General features: G+C 36.0%; 1 protein-coding gene across 1 annotated transcript in view; it reads left to right on the forward strand.

Annotated features, from left to right (window-relative positions):
* Kcnu1 (potassium calcium-activated channel subfamily U member 1) overlaps positions 1-20,071 on the forward strand; it is a 167,076-nt gene that overhangs the window by 16,732 nt on the left and 130,273 nt on the right. The window contains exons 3-5 of the mRNA XM_078031345.1: positions 17,478-17,539; positions 18,662-18,752; positions 19,955-20,066. Of these exons, the coding sequence (XP_077887471.1) occupies positions 17,478-17,539; positions 18,662-18,752; positions 19,955-20,066 (265 nt within the window). The remainder of the gene's footprint in view (positions 1-17,477; positions 17,540-18,661; positions 18,753-19,954; positions 20,067-20,071) is intronic.

The raw sequence follows: 20,071 nt of genomic DNA on the forward strand, positions 1-20,071 counted from the left end.
ATGCAAACTTGTTTGGGATTTCTTTGCTCAACTCTCTTTTAATCTTACTTTTATTCTCTTTTAAGTGTGTCTCTTGTAAATGTCATGTAGTTGGATATTTGTTCTTGTATTGATTTAAGAATACATTTATTTCTTAATTTACCAGGGGAATTTTATCATTCTCCTTTATAATGATCTGTTTTATTGGTCTTTAGAAATTTAAAAATTTAGTTTGCTACCCCAAAGAATATCTAAATATTAGTGGTTTTAATAAAAAAAAATAGGAGATCTATTAGTAAAGATAGAGAAAATGGACATGTGATACACAACCAGAAACCTGTTGTTAATTCCATTAATTCTGTTAATTTCTCAGCCTACTGAAGAGACAGAATTTATGCTGGTTATAAATTTTGAGAAATTGGCTAAAATATTAGCTCCTCCACTTTCTAGTTTGTAATCTTGGACAAGTTGATTTTTCTAAATTGGATTTATTCATATAGTACAAATATAAAAAGAGATTATAATAACCTCATTATATTGTAGAGACAATTACATAATAATACATGTAAACCACTCAAGGCATAGTAAACACTTAAAATAAGCTGGTATTTACATTTGTAGTTTATTTTTATTACTTTTTATTTCTTGGCATCTTCTAATGTAGGTAATTCTATTTTTAAGAGAATATTAAAAACAATAGGTATATCAAATTCCCCATTTATTTCTCTGTATATCTCTGTGTGTTTTATACTTATACCCTCCTCTTGCTTGATACTTTTTGTGGAAATTTTTTTTCACACCACCCTTTTTTCCTCCCAGATATTGTTGAACTGGTTTGAACATTGAGTTTCAAATTGCATTTATGTATGCCTCTGTGTGTGTGTGTGTGTGTGTGTGTGTGTGTGTGTGTGTGTGTGGTTTTGCATGTGGTGGTGTGGTTGGGAGGATTCATAGCATTATACATCTGTAAGATTTCTTCTTTATATTTGCAAAGTTGAAATTTATGTTAATTTTACCAGTTTTATGTACCATGTTTTTATATATTTATCTTTCTCAATTTTTCTCAAGTCCTTCACATAATCTTCTTTTCTTCTTGAGCACTTTACATTTTCATTTGCAAAGGGATGTCCTTTGCTGTTTTTTGAGTTCTTCCTGATTTGTTTCAATAATGTTGTCCACATGTGTTATATTGACCTGTGAGGTTTCTTGGATTTTACCAAGCCATGATTCAGACAGGTTCCTCTATGACATTTCTTGAGTATATGGTTAGATAAGATTTCCCATTTATTGTAATATTGATTACATTTGTCAATTTATATATTATGAGTTTATGCCAACCTCAGCATTTGATCCTGAGGTATGAGTGTAATACTGCACCTCAGTATTTGATTCAGTGTTTGATACATAATGTATTAGCTTTACAAAGTTTCCCATGTTACGAACATATGTAGATATGACTGCTATGTTTAAGGGGGAATAATCTATGATTGGGGTAATCTCTTCAAATGTATAATACAATAATTATGACCATTCATACATAATTTCTTTGTTAATATCCTGATATGTATAATGAGTGTCCTCTAGCTGAAATTTGATATTTATGATAATTGCATGTTTGTGGTATTGCTATGATGAGATAAGCTATCAATAATGTTTCACATGAATGTTGAATTATGTGTAGTGATAATCTCTTGATGCTGAACAACCAGAAGGCCTGGATGGGTAAATTTGTGCTATTTCTTATTGATCAAAACTCAATGTAAAATGATCCACTTTGCATGCTATTTCTGATGTATTGTCATGCACTTTCTAGTACCTGTTGCATCCAGTTATGTTGTGTTTGAAGTCTATTTTGAATCACATAGTGCATGAGAGTTTATAGCCAATTTTTAATGATATCATGATGTCCACTTTATGGTTCAGGTTGTAATTGAATTGTTCTTGGTAATTCTACCAATTGTCGTATTTTTTTAGTAGGGAATAAATTTGCTGAATTGATGTAAATAGTGCAGTCACTGTGTGTGCTGTTGATGGCTGAAAAGCATTCAAGTTCCATTTAAAATTAAATTAAGTTTTTCTTAATTTCCTCAACTTCAGCTTCCTATATTCTGGAAATTGCTAAATGTGCTCTTATGCTAAGTACTACAAACAATTATAGGTGTTTTCTTAAGCGGTATCTGTCAGTGGGTGGTTATTCAGGTAGGTTCTATGGAGATCTATTATTACTTTAACATCACACAATGTGCCATTGCTTTGGCTGTGACAAAAATCATCCTTTCTATGTTATATGTGGATCCTAACTGGTGTTTGTTAGTAGATGATTCTAACTAAGAAGTGCATTGGGGTTTACATAGATTGGATTTGTAAAGCTTTGGTGCAGGTAGTGTGAGTCCTTTTGACCACTGTGTACTGTGCTGTTCTTATGGACTGTGTGTCACTTCAGCATACTCTGCATATGTAGCAGGATTCCTCCTGAGGCATGGTTCATACAGCAAGATTTAAATGATATGCCTGGAGCTACAGTTGGTAACCGTATGTCCCACAGTGTCAGGTTGTGTTGTCCTGGATATCGTATGAAAAATGGACATCATTCCAAGATTTTTATATGAAAATAATAATTTGTGAGTCCAGGGTCAACACGGGTTGTTTTATCAAAGATAATTTTTGTGCCGTGTCAGCCACTACAGCGAATCCTTTGTTTCGATAATGTCCTTAAGAATCTTTGGAAATATGAATGTTATATCTTCCTGTATATAGTCTTGTAGTGTGCTAGTAGAAGTGGGTTTATGTAATAATTTGTGTTATTTTCATAGGGGTCTATATTCGTAATGTTTTCTATCTTAAATTTTGTTTATATGTTATTACGTTTGTATGTCTTAAATATTGGAAAGTATGGCCCAATTGTTAATGGTGAATTAGAAAGTATTATATTGTAATTTGAAAATAGCCCTTCCTATATTCTTAGTTCAATGAATTTAAAGAAGTCATTATTGCCGTAATAGTTAACATGACTGATAATGTCCGAATGGCCAGTGTGATTAGTCCCTTTGTGCACCTAGTTGCAGGGACTGAGATTATAGATTTTCTGTAGTTGTCACGTTCCCTTATGTCCTGTTGTCCAATAGGAATTTTCAGCCATGCCAAGATATCCTGTGGGGAGATACTTTTATCTTTAGTTTTGATCTGCACTTGAAAGGTAGCATGTTAGGTATTTCTAATTCCTTTCTTTCTATATTTTCATAGGTACATTTAAATAGGAGTGAGGATTTCCCTTAATTGTATGTTCTCTCTGATTTTGATTGAAATAAGCCTAAAGCAATTTTAGTTAGAAAGTCAGAAATTCTAGCATTAATTGTAATTCTCTTTTTAATAGTCCATTAAAATTTTCTATATATTCTGATGCTATAGGGTTATGTGGTAAATGAAAATTCCATTGTATATCCCAGGTGTACTGCCCAGGCTGCAAAATGGGATCTCTGATGACTTTATATTGTCCCAGGTGGCCCTCAGGCTGCATACCATAACATTAACGCTACGGTTGTAAAAGGCTGGTGGCTTAACTGCTTCTACAGCTGAACTTAATTCTATGTAAATTTCTACCATTGTTACTGTATATTTTTGTGGGTTTGGTATTGTATTTGCCCTATAAATTCTATTTGCAGGGTATATCTGCAGAGATATCTGTTGGTATTCTGTATTGAAATATTGTCAAAGAGTTTTGGCATTCTTCACCTCCTCATATTACCCTCTGCATCTCATGCCATGTTACTTTTTTGGTTTCTGTCTGTCTCCATTAGTATGGTTCACTGGTGCCCACATGTTCTTTGAATGCACATGTAATTAATATCTTATGTAATTTTTTCATATGGGTCTTTCTTAATTGGCTACTTCTCTCTTTTCCTTGTTATTCTAATGCTTGGCACCTTGGATATTTCTCATGTGTTATCTTCTTCCTTTCTAAGTGTTACAGTTGGAAGTGGATGTCTGTAGTTGTAATCTGCATTCCTTATGAATTTTACTTTGGGTATTTTATCTTCCATTCTTATGCTTTGTGTTAGTCAGTTTCTTACTTGATTGTATTTAGTTGTTTTTCACTCTTCTTCCAACAGGGTGATATGTGTGTGAATGTGAACCTGATGTTAATTTTGTGTGTGTGTGTGTGAGCCTTCTTGTAGTGCTCTCCAGTATTGGTGTGACTTCCCCTTGTCCATTTATTTTATAATCATTTTGTTTCCACTTGTGTGCTCACAAGCCTATTAAATATACATATTTTTTCATTCTTCAATTATGCATTGTCTGACTGTGAGTACCTTTGCTATGCATTTGGCACATTGCACAGAAAATGAAAACCCTACTTCATGAGGACCATATTATCTTGGGTTCTCAGGGCTGCTGATTTCCATTTATTTTCCTTTGGGCTATGGACGTTGATCTATCTGTAAATCAGTCATTATGAATGTTATTTAACTAGGCGGAATTTGTTTTGCCCTTGGAATGAATTATATTGCCATGGATTTGTTTTGCCCCTGGAATGAATTCCATCAAGTCTATCTCCCTATTGTGAAGATCTCTGATTGGCCTTTAATGTCAGTATTCATGCTGGGTGTGGTGGCACATGCTTCTCATGTCTCACATGTTCTGGCTGTCTGCCAATGCCTTCATGAATGAGCATTGTTGATGTCCTAGTGCATCTATTAGTTAAACTTTTTTTTACGTCATTTCTTGCTACTATATCATATGCCTCTGCATATGCATTTCTGGCAAAATATCATTGCTGGAGATTGCTGTTTTTAGTGGCTTGGTATAAACCTAGCCATTTAAAACTATCCTCAGTTTAGTAGTATTGCAGTAAGGGCTTTTGTTAAGCTTGATGTTCTCCAGCTTACTGCTATCCTGGTCCTATGATGACATGATTTTGGGTGGTTAGCTATAAGCTTAACAGCTCATGGTTTAAATTTGGGTTTCTGCTAAAGAGAAGAGTTTATGCATTTAGAATATGCTTAAGGCTATAATATTTATCCCTCTACCCCATAGGGGTACTAGCCAATCAACATATATGATTTGTTTCTGCATAAAATCTGTCCTAAGTTTTTGCAATTCCGCCCTTGTGTATTCTCTGTCTTCTGGTGTATTTTGAAGCCTTTGTTATCCATGGATATAATGTATTACTGTTTTTCTAGTTTAAATTGGTTGTGCCATATAGATCCCCCTGCAAGGATCATTATAATCTCCTAGGTCCTTGGGATGAGGGCTCCATGGCCCCAGGGATTGGTCTACTTGCCATCATATTATCTGCATATTTATGTTTCCTATGTACTTTAACTGCCAATTGCTTGGTTTTGTGTCTGTCCTGATCAACTTGTAACAGGCTTTTTAACAATATTGCAAACACCTTTTCTTTGGCTGTCATATATATATAAATGTGTTGACATCATTATTATTAGGATCCCTTATACCTTATTCCATATTCTCTGCATCTGCCATTAATAATTTTCTCCTAACCTTCTGGCATGTAGGATACCATGGATTCCCAGAGGCAACCAACATTTGAGGGTGTTCTCTGTGCACTCTTTCCCTTATCTTTCTTCCCAGAGCTAGCCATTTTACTTTTAATTTTCTTGTTCACTCAAATAATATTTTAGTCTTGCATTACAAAGTAGTCCACCTTATAGAGTTGTAATCATACCTGTGTGTCCTGAGGTTTGCTCCCCTTCTTTTTACTGCTTTATATATCACTTTCGATAATCAGTACCAATGTACAGGTAATTTGCTTTCCCAGATCACCAACCTTTGGCCATTGATCTGTACAAAGTCAAGATGTGCCCTCTTTTCAGCACCTGAGTTGAGTTTCACCTCAAATGGTTTACACTGCAGGGCAAGACAGGTCTTGGATTCATGCAGCAAGATTATGGTTTCTGTCATCAAGTCCCTATCAAAGTATGGGTCTCACATTTTATCTTTATTGCCAAATGACTTATTTGTTTGAAAAAACATCTGTATATATCTAATTATTTTGCAAGTGGATTACTCATTGGATTTCGTTTTTACTGAGTGCAATTCTATGACTATGACAATTTTCAGGAACAAGCTATGCCATTAACATACACTGGACATATTTGTATATTTCTACAATGTCATCATTTGTTGAATAACAGTAAATTCACAAGTTACATCATTTTCACTTGTTGCAATTCTCTGAGTAATTATGGGTCACTGGATAGCTCTAAGCTGAGGTAATCACAGTTTCTTTTATTTGATTTTAATCTTAATTTTAATAACTATAACACTCAAGTCACACATCATACTCCACACAATAATATATATAGGTTACAGAAAGAGAAAGGGTTAAGGTGACCACAGGGTTACAGATTACAGTGCCAAAGGTAGAGACAAAACAAATAGGAATGCAGAGAGTCACTGCAAGTGATTAGATAAGGGTTTTCACAAACCAGTTCTGAGAGTTGTCAAGGCAAGTCTTCCAGGGTGTCAGCCTGAAGTGTCAGATTGAAGTGGGAGTCTGTCTGGTAAGTCTTGCCTTAGGAAGGAGAAACTGCTGAGCTGAAGAGAGTTGGAGTTTCAATGCTGTAGCAATTTGCCTTGGCAAGGGCTCATGATGAGTGACCAGGGGATGGAGTCAGTGTGCCACAGTGTCCATTCATGGTGTACTCCTTCTTTTATGGATTTTTTTATGGAACTGGTGAGAGGTTTACATCAAGTGAAGTTGATACATTCCTGTGTCTGGTGTTTCTGATATGATTTGAGGTGTCCACGTGTCCAGGAGCTCTTTGTTTAGTTTGATAAGTTGTCATGACAAAGTTATTTATCCATTTGTGTCTTATGGTTGTTTTGTGCAGATGGTTGTTGTTTATTTGTACAAACAAGGTGTAGAGTCATTCTATCTTGGCACTTGTACTCAAAATGGAGTAACCACTGCTCTTAAAATAGAGTCAGTCAGTGCTAGGCACAATCTATACACCATGGAGTAACTCAGACCTGGACACAGCCTGTTACCCACATTTATTTTCTTTAAATTGTAGATAACCTGATGTTTTATATTTTCTATATAGAGGAGTATGGGATTTCTTCTTAAATGTAAAATTTCTGTGTGCCAAGGTCATTCCTACTTGGTAATGGCCCTCAGCATCTCCCCCCTTCTGATTAATTAAACAACAAGCAATGTGGCTTAGGACCGTGCCTGGTAGGTTGTCCAATTCAACATGTGGTTCTTACCCGTCATGGGAGAACTGACCTTTACACGTCAGTTTCCTGTCTTAGGTTGAATCCACTGCAACCAGATCAACCCGTCACTGACTACCGGTCCAGCATTCAGCCATGCTTGTGGATAGGCCTAAGCACCAGTGGGGGGGGGGGGTGAGGTTCTTGCCTCACCTCTGTTGGCCCCCAAATTTAACCTTGGTGCCAGTTGGGGGGGTGAGGTTCTTGCCTCACCTCTGTTGGCCCCCAAATTTTAGACCATCACTAGTAGAAGGGAGGAAGATACAGAAATGCCACAACACCAAGCCAATTGACAGCTCCTTTGGAAAAATTGCGTCACTGGTGACACCATCAGCAAAGATGCCAGCATTACCACAATTAACATGGGGTGCGCTGGCAAGGAAATTGCATCACTGGTGACACCATCAGCAAAAATATGCCAGCAGTACCACAATTCGCTGTACCAGACGATAGTTCACAATGCATGCAACTGATATATAGTCCAGGCAAGTTCTGCAGGCAGTTCAAAGTGGAAGAGTCTATCAATATGTCCATTTCCTCCCAAAGTAAATCAAATCCTTGATTGAGCATTACTTGTTGAGTTATATTCATTGATGCATCAGTTTATACAGTTTACTGTGGTGTAGCTATTATAGAAGCTATAGTTTGGTTTTCTTAGTCTTCCCCGGCACTGGGATGAGAATTCTGACAATGATGTTAAAGAGACATTATCCTGAACAGAATTATTAAATATAATGAAAAGGAAAAGTGAAAGTAAACAAACAGATCTGTTAATCACCTTTAAAAACAATAGTAAGCAAATAGATCTGTTAATCACCTTTGAAAGCAATCATTAACAGCTGTTTACCTAATTTAAATTAAACCACTTAAATCACGTGAATAAAAAAAATTCGGATCCATTTTTTCATGAGTGCTCCTCATATAAAAATATGGACATACACACATACTGACATGCAACACAAAACAGTGCATACATAACATAAAACACATAAGACAATAATAAAGGCCTTGTAACTTTACCTAGGTAAAATCTCCATTGCAATGTTTAAAAACTCCACAGTCAAAAAATATAACACAGTCAAAAAACAAAACTGATCAGAAAAACATTAACCTAGGTTTGTATGAGCTCAAAAAATAAAATTGAACTTTATGATGTGGGAAAAATGCAATAATAAAATAGATATTGAAAAAAGGCACCGTGGTTAATCACTGTCACAGATGTAAGAATAGCCAAGTTGGAGCTCTGGATATCAGCTGTTATGGATTTCAGTCAAATTATCTTCTTTTTGGTCTGTAGAAATTGCTTTAGTTAGTGTCTCTGGAATCCAAATCGGCTGCTGTTCTCCCTGTGGAAACACAAAAACAGAACCCTGACTCCAGACAAACACTGGGTCAGGACCTTTCCATTGTCCTGTTAGAATATCTTTCCAAAGTACCTTAGGCTTATGTACATTTTTCGGATACATATGTCTTTCCGCAGCACTAAGTCCTGATGAATCCAAATTTAGAAAGTTTAGAGTAAAAAGGGTTATTTTAAGTTTATCTTTGGGGGATAAATACCCCTTTAAGATCCTTTTAAATTTAAATCTTTCAAAGCATTCTGCCTTACTTTTTAGAATTATTTTAGTCCTTATAATTTTTAGATGTGGTTTTAAACCATAGTTGTCTTAGCCTTTTGCATTTTCTATCTGAAATACCTTTACTTGACATTTTCAACCATTTTCTATCTTATTTCTATCTTCTAGTTTTCTTCTAAAGTTTTTATATTTACCCTTTGTTGCTTTTTTTCTCTCCTAGTTTTCTTTTGTTTCCTATTTTGTGGGTTTAAAATTCTTGTCTTTCTACATCTTTTTATCTTCCTATATCTTTTTTATCTTTCTACATCTTCTCTCTTTTCTTTTTACCTTTTTGTACTTCTGTTTTTGAAGTTTTCCACTTGAAATTTTTAATCTTCTTTATCTAAATCTTTTATCTTATTATTTTCCCATTTTCATGGGTTATTTTTTTTCCTCCGTCATGAAGGCATCTTAACCACCTTCAATTTAACCTTTTAAAGGCTTTTGCAACTTATTTAGACATTTTACAGCTTTTTACTTTACCACACAAAGATTATCTCATCTCCCTCTTTTTGGTTTAATAAGTACATTTTAATAGTTTGAGGAGTAAAGCAATCTTTTTTCCGCCATGAAGGTATCTAGACCACCTTCAATTTAACCTTTCAAAGCCTTCCAATTATCTTCTATACTGTACTTTTAAATGTACTTTTTCACCACCTACCGCTTTATTCTCTAAAACGAGGCTTAGATTCTGTATAAATCGCTTTAATATTAGTTTACATGGCTGCCCTTCAACCAAAGGCTCTTTTTTACTCCATTAAGAAGCTTTGTCTCAATCTGCCATGTACAAATACCTTTTTTCTTCTTTCTTCCTTTCTCAAGCTTTTAAAGTAAGTCTAGTTTCCTCAAAATCTTTTTAAATGGCATTTACAACTTTTTACTTTACCATACAGAGATTATCTCATCTAGAAACATTTATTTAACCTTTAACCTGTTATATTAAAATATATTTCCACATCTTGAACCTTTTTATATCCTTTTTTTAACCGTTAACTCTTTTTATAAATTTACATTCTGAAACAACCCTTATAAAATTACTCCACTTTAATAAGATGAAATACTTTCATGTTTTTTAAGGTACTATTATACTGTAATTGAAACCCAACTGAAACTTCTTATACTCTTTGTATATAAATTACACATGATAGAATCTTAACACTTAGTAACCTTGTTTCAGCAAAGACACAGACCAAAGCAATATTAAACCTTTTTCCATTCACCAATTTATGAAAACACACATAATGTTTAAATATATTACCTTATGGAACTTAATAAGTAAAGAGTACTTGATTTCATATTTAGTGGTTGATATTTTAACACTGTAGCTTTTCAAATTAATCAGATGTCTCTAAAAACCAAAATCTTAGACAAGTATAGTAAACAGAACTAGCCATCTCTTTCTTGTTGAAGAAAAATCCTTCTACAGGATACCATGATGGTCCCATTGATATACTTAATAACCCGTCTTTAAAAAGCCATGGGCTACATTTTTGTATTGTATCAACATATGCCCTAGCTGTTCTTGGTCTTACTGGGGTGCCTCCTTCCTCTAACAATTTCTCTTCCTCAGAGGCGAACAAAGTCAAACCTTGAGTCAACCATTTTCCCCAGTTTGCCTGAGAAAGTTCTAGGAACAGGCAACTTGAAATAAAAACAAAATAAATCAAAACCAGAACACATTGTTTTTTGAAATGGTCACCCATTTTTTTTGCTCTCCTTCAGGAGCGAGCAAATTCACTTACCCCCAAGCTTCAGACATCCCTGTACAGGCCACCAAAATGCCAAGGTCTCGGCTTGGCACCAGAATCACGAGCCACCACACAGCTTTGTAAGTTCAAACAGCAATTCTTTATTCCCGCTCTCACACCGCCTCCATACAGGTCCAGGGGCAAATGCGTTCTGCCGTCTCCCGCACAATTCACCTACTCCACGAGGCTATCTCCAAATCCCATTTTAATCTCAGGAGAACTCAACGGAACAAGCAGCAGGAACACCCTAATCCCAGCAATAATCTTCAATCTCCAACTTCCCTAAAACCCATTATCTTAAACTGGCAACGCCTTAAACTCAAGGAGCCGGTTACTTCCTCAAACCTGATCAGCTCTAAACCTGGATCTGCCTTGGTCCTTGAGCAAGGTCACCTTATTAAAGCATGCATGCAATGTCCCATCAAATGTCCTCTAAGCAGCGTGGGGTACGCTTGGCAAGGAAATTTTGATGCGTCATTCCTACTTGGTAATGGCCCTCAGCATCTGTGTGTTACCATCTGTATGTCCTTTTAATGTTTCCTGCCTGACCACATTTTAAAAAATATTTATCAGTGCCTTATACTTATATGTAGTAGTGGGGCTCATTTTTGATATATTTATAAACGCATATAATAGTTTGGTCCACTTCAATCCCCAGTACTTCCTCTTTCCTGCCCCTCTTCCCTCCACCTGATTCTCTTCCTCTACTTGGTTGATTATTTATTTATTTATTTTAATTGGTACATTACAATTATACCAAAAATTTGAATGAATTTTAATATATTCCTATGTGCACATAGCATAATTTGGCCAACTTCATTCCCCGCTTCTTTGCCTTTCCCTATCCTCCTTCCTCCCTCTTGGTCCCCTGATTCTACTGTAGTGATCTTCCTTTAATTTTCAAGGGATTTCATTTTTTTCTGTCTAGCTTCCTCATTATAAGAGAAAACATTTGACTCGACTTTCTGAGTCTGCCTTATTTCACTCAGCATGATGTTCTCCAGTTCCATCTATTTACCAGCAAATGTCATAATTTTATTCTTCTTTGTGACTTAGTAGCCTCCATTGTGTATATATACCATATTTTATTCAACCATTCATTGAAAAGTATTAGGCTAGTTCCAGAACTTGGTGATTGTGGATTGTGGTACTATCATGTTGGTATACATATATCACTATAATATGCTAAGTTTAATTCTTTGGGATAAATACCATGGAGTGAGATAGCTAGATCTTATGGTGGTTCCATTCCTAGTCTTTGAAGAAACTCTATATTGCTTTCCAAAGTCTACTAATTTGCTATCCCACCAAGAATGTATAAGTGTACCTTTTTCTTCACATCCTCACCAATAATTATTGCTATTTGTTTTCTTGGTGGTTGACATTCTAATTGGGGTGAAATAAAATCTCAGTGTAGTTTTGATTTGCATCTCCCTGATTGCTAAGAAACTTGAACATATTTTTCCTATATTTGTTGGCCATTTGTATTTCTTCCTTTTAAAAAATGTCTTTTTAGATCTTTTGTTCATTTATTCAGTGGGTAATAAGTGTTTTGATTTCTTTATATATTCTCATTATTAAGCCTCTGTCAGAATAATAGTTGGCAAAGATTTTTCTCCCATTCTGTAGACTCTTCATTCTATTGTTTCTTTTTCGTTGCAGATTTTTTTTTAATTTAATGTCATTCTGCTTGTTAACTCTTGGCTTTATTTCTTGAATTTTAGGAGCCTTATTAAGAAACTTGATACCTGTGCCACTATGTTGGAACATTGCACCTGTTTTCGTCAAGTAGTCTCACTGTTTCTGGTCTAATTCTTAGGGTTTTTATTCAGTTGCAGTTTATTTTTGTGTACTGTGAGAGGTAGGGGTCAAGTTTTATTTTTATAAATATATAGATATGCAGTTTTCCAAACACCATGTGTTAAAATGATAATCTTTTCTCCAACATTTGCTTCTAGCACCTGTGTCAAGAATCATATGACTGTATTTATGTCCATTTGTCTTTGTGTCTTCCAGTTTATTCCATGGGTCTTCGTATCTGTATTTATGCCAATCCCATACCATTTTTGTTATTATAGCTCATAGTATATTTGAGATAAGGTATTATGATGTCTCCAGCCTCACTCCTGTTGTTCAGAATTGTTTTGACTATTGTGGGCCTTTTATTCTTCCATATAAATTCTATCACTCTTTTTTTCTAGTTATGTTTGATAGGTATTACATTGAATCTGTAGAATGCTTTTGGTCATATGGCCATTTTGATAATATTAATTCTACTGATCCAAGAACCTGGTAAATTTTTCCATCTTCTAAGATCTTTATCAGTTTTTCTCTTCAGTATTTTCTAATTTTTATTGTAGGATTCGTTCATATCCTTATTCAGATTTATTTATAAAGTTTTTTGAGGCTATTGTGAATAAAGTAGTTTTCCTGATTTTTTTTCTCAGCAGATTCATTATTAAGTAGGAAATTGATTTTTGTATGTTTATCTTGGATCGTACTATTTTGCCGAATGTGTTTATCAGATCTAGAGGTCTTCTGGTGGAGTTTTTTTTTGATCTGCTAAGTATAAAATAATGCCATCGTTAAACAGATTGTTTGACTTTCTCTTTTCCTATTCATATCCCTTGTTGGAATGAGACTTGTTTACTTGTTTCTTCGTGTTTTAAGAGGTCTTGGACTTGTGCATCTATTGAGATATATTCCTCTTTCTCTTTTGTGTGGATGTCCCTTGGTATGTAGTTATCTTTTTGTAATAAGCCCCATGTTATTGATATCTCTTCACTTCAAAATGAAGGTTCAGGGGGTTCAAGTGTTAGTTTGAACCACCAATACCCCTCAATTTGTCACGGCAGGACTGCTGATTTAACTCACTCTGATTGAGCTGCCATAGCACTGTGGGCTTTTTTGAGTGATCATTTTGGAATATTTCTCATTTTTCTATAGAAGTAGATGGGCAAAAATGAGACCTGACAGATGTCCCTCTCTTGTTTTTTCCAACTTGGGGCCTAGTCATTGATTTGCGGGGGGTTGTCTGCCCCATTCAATGAGTTAAAGCATTGATGAAACTGGAATGAGATCACTCTGTGTCTGGAGGAAGGTGTACTGTCACTCTGCTGAGTTACAGGTGTGGTTCAGCTGAGGAAGCCCTACCTTGTGAATTCATAGTGAACCAGTGACGTCCCAGCCCCTCTCAGAAAAAGGGGAAACAAACAATAGCAGCAATAGTAACAATCAGTACACAGCTTTAGAAGAAATGTCATAGGCCCACTATGGCACATACGCAATTAATTACCACAGAAGGGAATGGCGAGGCAAGCATTTAACAACAGCATCAGCAATGAAAAGCTACTAGCATTAAAGTGCACAGCAGTTTTCAACTCAGCAGTACTAATCACTCCACAACATGAATGGTGGGGCAGGAGTTATATAAACTAGATTATTTTTAAAGGAATTCTATATTCCAAACTGTTCCTAAAGATAATAAAATGAGGTTCACAGAGAGAAGAGAAAATGGGGTGAGAAGAAAAGAAGTTTTAAAATATTCAAAAGGCAAACAAGTAAAGCAGGAAAAGAGAGAGCATGTGGTGGCTATAAAAAAGGAGGAGTATAAAAATAACTAAAAAAATAAATAACAAGAAAGCTAAAGAGAACAAGCAAATTTGATAACTGAAGGGAGAAGAGAGAAAAACGCAGTAAGAGAAACAAAAACAAGAGCTAAAACAAACAAAGCAAAATGTCAGACCAAAACAAATAAAAACCCCTTTTCCTCTAACGTTAAAGCAAGGCAAAATGACAGAAGAATAAGGAAAGAGAAGAAGAAAAATGATAAAAAAAAATAAATGAATTTATGTTTGCATATGAATGTGCCAGTCAGCACAACCAGAACACACACACTCCCATTTATTCTCAGTGGAAAAAAGAAGAAAAAAGAAAAAAAAAATCCTAATGCCAAATCGTCTTCACTGAGGAGATCAAAACTGTCCATAAGGACCGGTTTCACTGCCTGCACCTCACTGTCCTTTTCTCCGTTTCCTCTCAGGCTGTGTTAAAACTTAGGAAGGACAGGGCTGGGGGATGTCAAACTGTTTTGTTTGTTTGTTTGTTTGTTTGTTTTTGTTTTTTAGTTGCTCACTAAGCTGTCTGCTAGATTGGCCAGGACCTGAGGCTGGTTGTAATAACTCTCAGTTTCCTTTCTTGCCAATTTGTTAGGATAGAATAGAGAATGGTGAAAACTGGAGTTCTGACCACATAACGAGGTGGATAACCTCCTGGATGGACTGATGCAGAGTTCTAAATGTGACGTGCAGGCAGCTGGCATTTAGTTCTGACCTTTCAAACTATGTCCTAAACTATGTCCTATGTATAAACTATGTCCTATGTAACTGCTCTAGAGAAAATACTTCCCACCCACGCTTCTGCTGAGCAGATGCCAATCTGTGCTGGGCATCCAATCTCTGGAGGGGTCTCTGGGAGAAATCCACGATTGGGGCAAAGTGGCCAACTGGATCTCTGCTGGTCAAGCATAACCCCACTGCCCATAAATGCCATCTTCCCAGGATCAGATACAGAGTTCAAATATATTCACCTGTTCACTTTCTTCCCAGCTAGTTTTGCGATCCACCAAACCAAAAGGGAAAGCTAGCCATACCTACCACTCCATAGCCCCCGCCTGAGTCCCCTTGGCTGCAATCCCTTCTGTGCCTATCTCAGTTGGGCTCTGCCAGGTGGACTGCAGATCTAATGGCAAGCACATGCAGGGATAGTCGGCTGATGCTTGTTATGAATCCCTAGGCTCCCCCAGCAGAAAGCTGCTGTGGCCAATTTAATATGGCATCCCTCCTCAGCTCTCTGCCCTCCCTGGAGGAGCAGGGAGCACTCTTCATATACCAGCTCGCCACACTGCTTCTGGGTCACTCAAGTTCAAACTGCCCCCCCTGTTCCTTGAGTTCTCCATATGAAATTTTCTTTGCAAATTCAATCTTTCTGATAAGGTTGTCCAACTCCTCTGCAGTGAACTAGCACCACAGTGCTATCAGCTAGTTTCCCAAGATATTCTTTTTAATCCTATATTCAAAGCATCCAAATCTCTGTGTGTCTGTGATTTTAATATTTAATTCTGGTGTGTTCCCTCTGAAAACCTTCTCACTGAAAAGCAGCGTTCCCACTGGATCCTGAGCCTCTCCTCTTGCCATCTTTCCCCACGGCGAGAGAACAGGTCTATGGCTCATTTGTGACAAAAGACTGCTGGGCTACCTGCTTTGTCCCAGAGACGCCACAACCCTGGAGATCATCCTTCCTATCAGTGTTTGCTGGGGCACGGAATGCTGGTTTGCTTCCATGGGTCACGTGTGTGTCACAAGTGGGAGCCTTCTCTAACCTGTTCAAGTAGGCATGTGGAGGAATAAGGGCTCCAGAAGAAAATCAAAGTGTGAGGAGTATTGAGAAAAGATTTGCCAGCAATCAGTGTGGGAAAGTGGAATATGTTCACCCAAATGAAGGGAACCACAGATGGAACAGTTAACCATCAAATATTATCAAGACTTCCACACCTCTGCCCCTTCCCCTTGCATTTCTGATCCCCTTTACATTTCTCTACTTTAATTTCTTAGCATTTATTTTCTTACATACCATATGTTTGTTTAGCATATTAATTATCTTTATTTATTGTGTAAGCTGTATGCTAAATGGGGACAGAGTTCCTCATATCTATGGTTTACAGATGAACAGAACTGTACTTGGGTCACGATAGGAGCTAAAGAAATATTTGCTGAATTTGAGTAGGGATTGAATTGGGATCAACAAAGAGCAATAGAACCATTCCTGAAAGTAGGCATTAAACACCTTCCCAGAGAGCTACAGGGTGGGGGCCTCATGACCTAACACCAGTCCAGTGAGACATTGCCTGCTCCAACATCCCCTTCTTTCCCTCCCACACACTGACCTATAATTCTGTAGAGGCCAAAAGCAGTGTAGTCAGTGGAAAATTAGAAACCAAAAAAGAGAAAGGGTTAGTAGAAGACACTGAACCGCCCTCACCCCCTTACCAATACAAGGAGCTTACCCAGGGAACATCTGAGCTGAAAGGGAATGAAGCCTTAATTGTAAATAGATTTTAGAATTTATCACTGAACTACATTGGTCTGAAAATATTAAAACGCTGGATAGTTTCAGAACTAGAAATAACCGGGGGAATGTTTAGTTACATCGAGCCAACCTGAAAAATCACAGAGGCTGCCAAGGATTTTATTTAAATGCATTGAGGGCTTTGAATGGACAGTTTTCTAATTACATTTCACAAGCTTGGCTTATTTCAGGCTAGACACATTGGTATGTTGAAAGCACTCCTTTTCTTCTTCTTACTTGCAATACTTCACTTTCTGCCAAAATTCTGAGTATCCTTTGGGATGGATATGTTTGTAACTGTTTCTTCTACCATTGCCAGTTCAGGTCAAGGGTCTTCATCCTATAGCCTCCATTTTCTAACATATAATGAAGTACATAACACATGGTAAGCATTAAACATTTGATAAGCTCTAGGGGTAGCAGGAAGAATAAACCATTCATTTTAAAGTGTGTATGAGTCATATTAGGTAAGTAAAGTGCATGCATGTTTATTTAGTAAAAGGTTCAATCCATTTTTCTTGGATGAATGAGTGATTGAATTAATTAATTAAGGCTAGCATACGTGAATGTGGGAATAATTAGTTACACATATGTAGCAGGCAAGGTAAAAAGAGAAAGCACATTTCCTCTTGTCCCCTCTCTACCTAGCAATAAATATATACAATAGAATTTATTTTAACGTATTTTTTTAAAAAGAGACAACATAATTTGGTTTATTTCATGTCAATAAAATGGATCTCCCCTTCTCCCCTATCTTTGTTTCTATTTCTAGGTGATTCTTGTGTTTGTACTAAGCATCGGCTCTCTTATAATCTATTTCATCAATTCTACTGAGTGAGTAAAAATCGTGTTACTCTTGTCTTCTACATCAATAACTTATTCATCTACTCTAGAATTTTCTCCTTAGGAATAAGGTTTAATATGTTTTCACACAACAAACATGTGCACACACTCACCAAGCTCATAAAAAAATGGCAAATGCTTAATTGCCCAAGCAAGCATGAACCCAGTTCTGCACACACACAATAAAATAAAATAAAATAAAAAAAGAAAGAAAGACAAACTAAAGGAAAAAAAAAGTGTGAGTTTGCCCTGCATCCTGCCATCCTACATTATTAGAAGAAATTGGTATGCACAGATAACCTTAGAGTCTTTGGCATACCAAGCCTCTAGCTGTCTCTCCTCACTTAATTAACTTAATGAAAGCTTTTGAATTCCTCAGGTGTTGAAACAAAGGTCCTGTAGTAGTTTCAGAGTTTCTCAGAGATTTCAGAGAACTTTGAATGGTTTTGAGTAAGGAACATGTTAGATCTCACCTTGTCCTCTGAAGGCACTCCTTTCTTACATTAGGATAGATTATTTTTTGAACTCAAGCCAACCTAATCTTGAACTCTATGACATTCACCTGGGAATTATATCAAATTTTTAGCCGAGATAAAATTAGGATTTGCAGGCCCATAATGTTAGGCAACTTTACAGAACCTAGGAAGGGTGGTAGTCTTTGCTTTGTAAAATTCCAAGCAGATCTTTTAGGAAATTTTCTTTGAATTTGGTTCAGTTTAGCCCACTTGACAAAGAATAGCTCTGTATCAAATTCTGGAATCTTGCAAATTCTATCAAATGTCCCGACTAGATAGATAGTCTTGCAAACCAAGAAGAGTCACATTATCTTTATGGCTCTGAATACCAATGAGAAAATTGAAATGAAACCAATAAAGCCTATGACAGAAATAGAGGGTAATTTTCCTGTTATTGTTAGCTCCATGGGTGGTCCAATGGTTTTGTTTATGCATAGCTGTACTCCCAGGAGAAAGGTAATTTTCTTCAGATCTGAACTTAACTGATCATTCATGATGAATAAAGAGAAAATTGCCTATCCTCTCCTTTTATTTGTCCTTTATAGTTATAGCTGTTTTAAATGTTCACCTTTACAAACTGCCCTCATTTCTTTGCCAGCCCTGTTGGAAGCTGTTCTTCATATGAAGACAAAACAATCCCTGTGGATTTGATTTTCAATGCTTTCTTCAGTTTCTATTTTGGGTTGAGAGTAAGTACCAGTGGGAAATGTGGGTAGACACACAAACACAACAGGAACAACTTGAAGAGACCTGCCTGTGCCTTAGTTACACAATCTGCACAAGTTTTTCAGGCTGGAAAGATGAAGGGTCTGTTCTCTACATTGTTAAACATATAATAAGGCCTTAATCTTCTCTCTCCTGCACTTGAAACTGTAAGCCAGGTCCAAAATTCCAACACAAGTAAAAACAATTCCTTTATTAAGTACCATCACCCTGTCACAATGTCCTCCTTTCTCACCTACCACTAGGAAAGCTCTATTAATAATCACAAGCTAGCAGAGCTTGATCAAATCTCCAGAAGATGCCATTGTTTGACTAATGGTATGTGTGCAATATGGCAATGTAAAATACTATTGTATTGTAGTTTCACTTATGTTACACACATTTATGAAGCAATTCTTTTATTCCATAGACATTTAGTAAGTACTCATTCTAGTTTTTAATGTATTTATTCATTCCATAATTATGGGAGACTATATACATATACCTTTATATGTACATACAGTATAAAATCAAATATTTTATCCACATTTTATCCATATGAGCATATTGTTTATGCAAGTGTATATACACATATATAAGATGTGAATTTTTACTACCTTCCTATAAATCTCACTCTCGCCACACTTTTCATCAAAATCTTCTGTTATAGCAGACTCTCCCTCTGGAAATCTAGTTTTCTTAATCTAAATAGCAAAGTTCATAAATATAGGCATGGTCAACCAAGGTTCTAGGAAGCTATACCTTTTTCATTGTATATCATCCTAAATCATATATCTTCATAGCACACAATGGGGGTTTTATTTATGTAATTTCATTATCAGAAAACTCTAGGAGCAGTAAAAAGGTGAAAATGCTTATACTGAAATGTGAGAATTAAGATTCAGTAAGTAAAATGCATATATGTTTATTTATTTAACACCCACTAAAAGTGCAATATCTGCATCTATGTAAATATATGTACATTTATAATAACTACTATAAGATATATTTATATAGATGCAAAGTTGTTATAGATGCACATATATTTGTTGTGTTTGCACATGTATAAGATAGAACAAGAACAAAGCTTCAGTTGATGAATGAAATGCAGTTGGATAATGTCATCTCTCCTGTTCACTTTAAAATTCCTGAGCATGACAGAATTTTGAATTTTTTTTCCATTTGATAGTTTTTGGCAGCTGATGACAAGATCAAGTTCTGGTTGGAGATGAATTCCATTGTAGACATTTTCACCATCCCACCAACATTTATTTCTTATTACTTGAAGAGTAATTGGCTAGGTAAG

Source organism: Ictidomys tridecemlineatus, chromosome 14 (assembly GCF_052094955.1).
Source record: "Ictidomys tridecemlineatus isolate mIctTri1 chromosome 14, mIctTri1.hap1, whole genome shotgun sequence".
NCBI lineage: Eukaryota > Metazoa > Chordata > Mammalia > Rodentia > Sciuridae > Ictidomys > Ictidomys tridecemlineatus.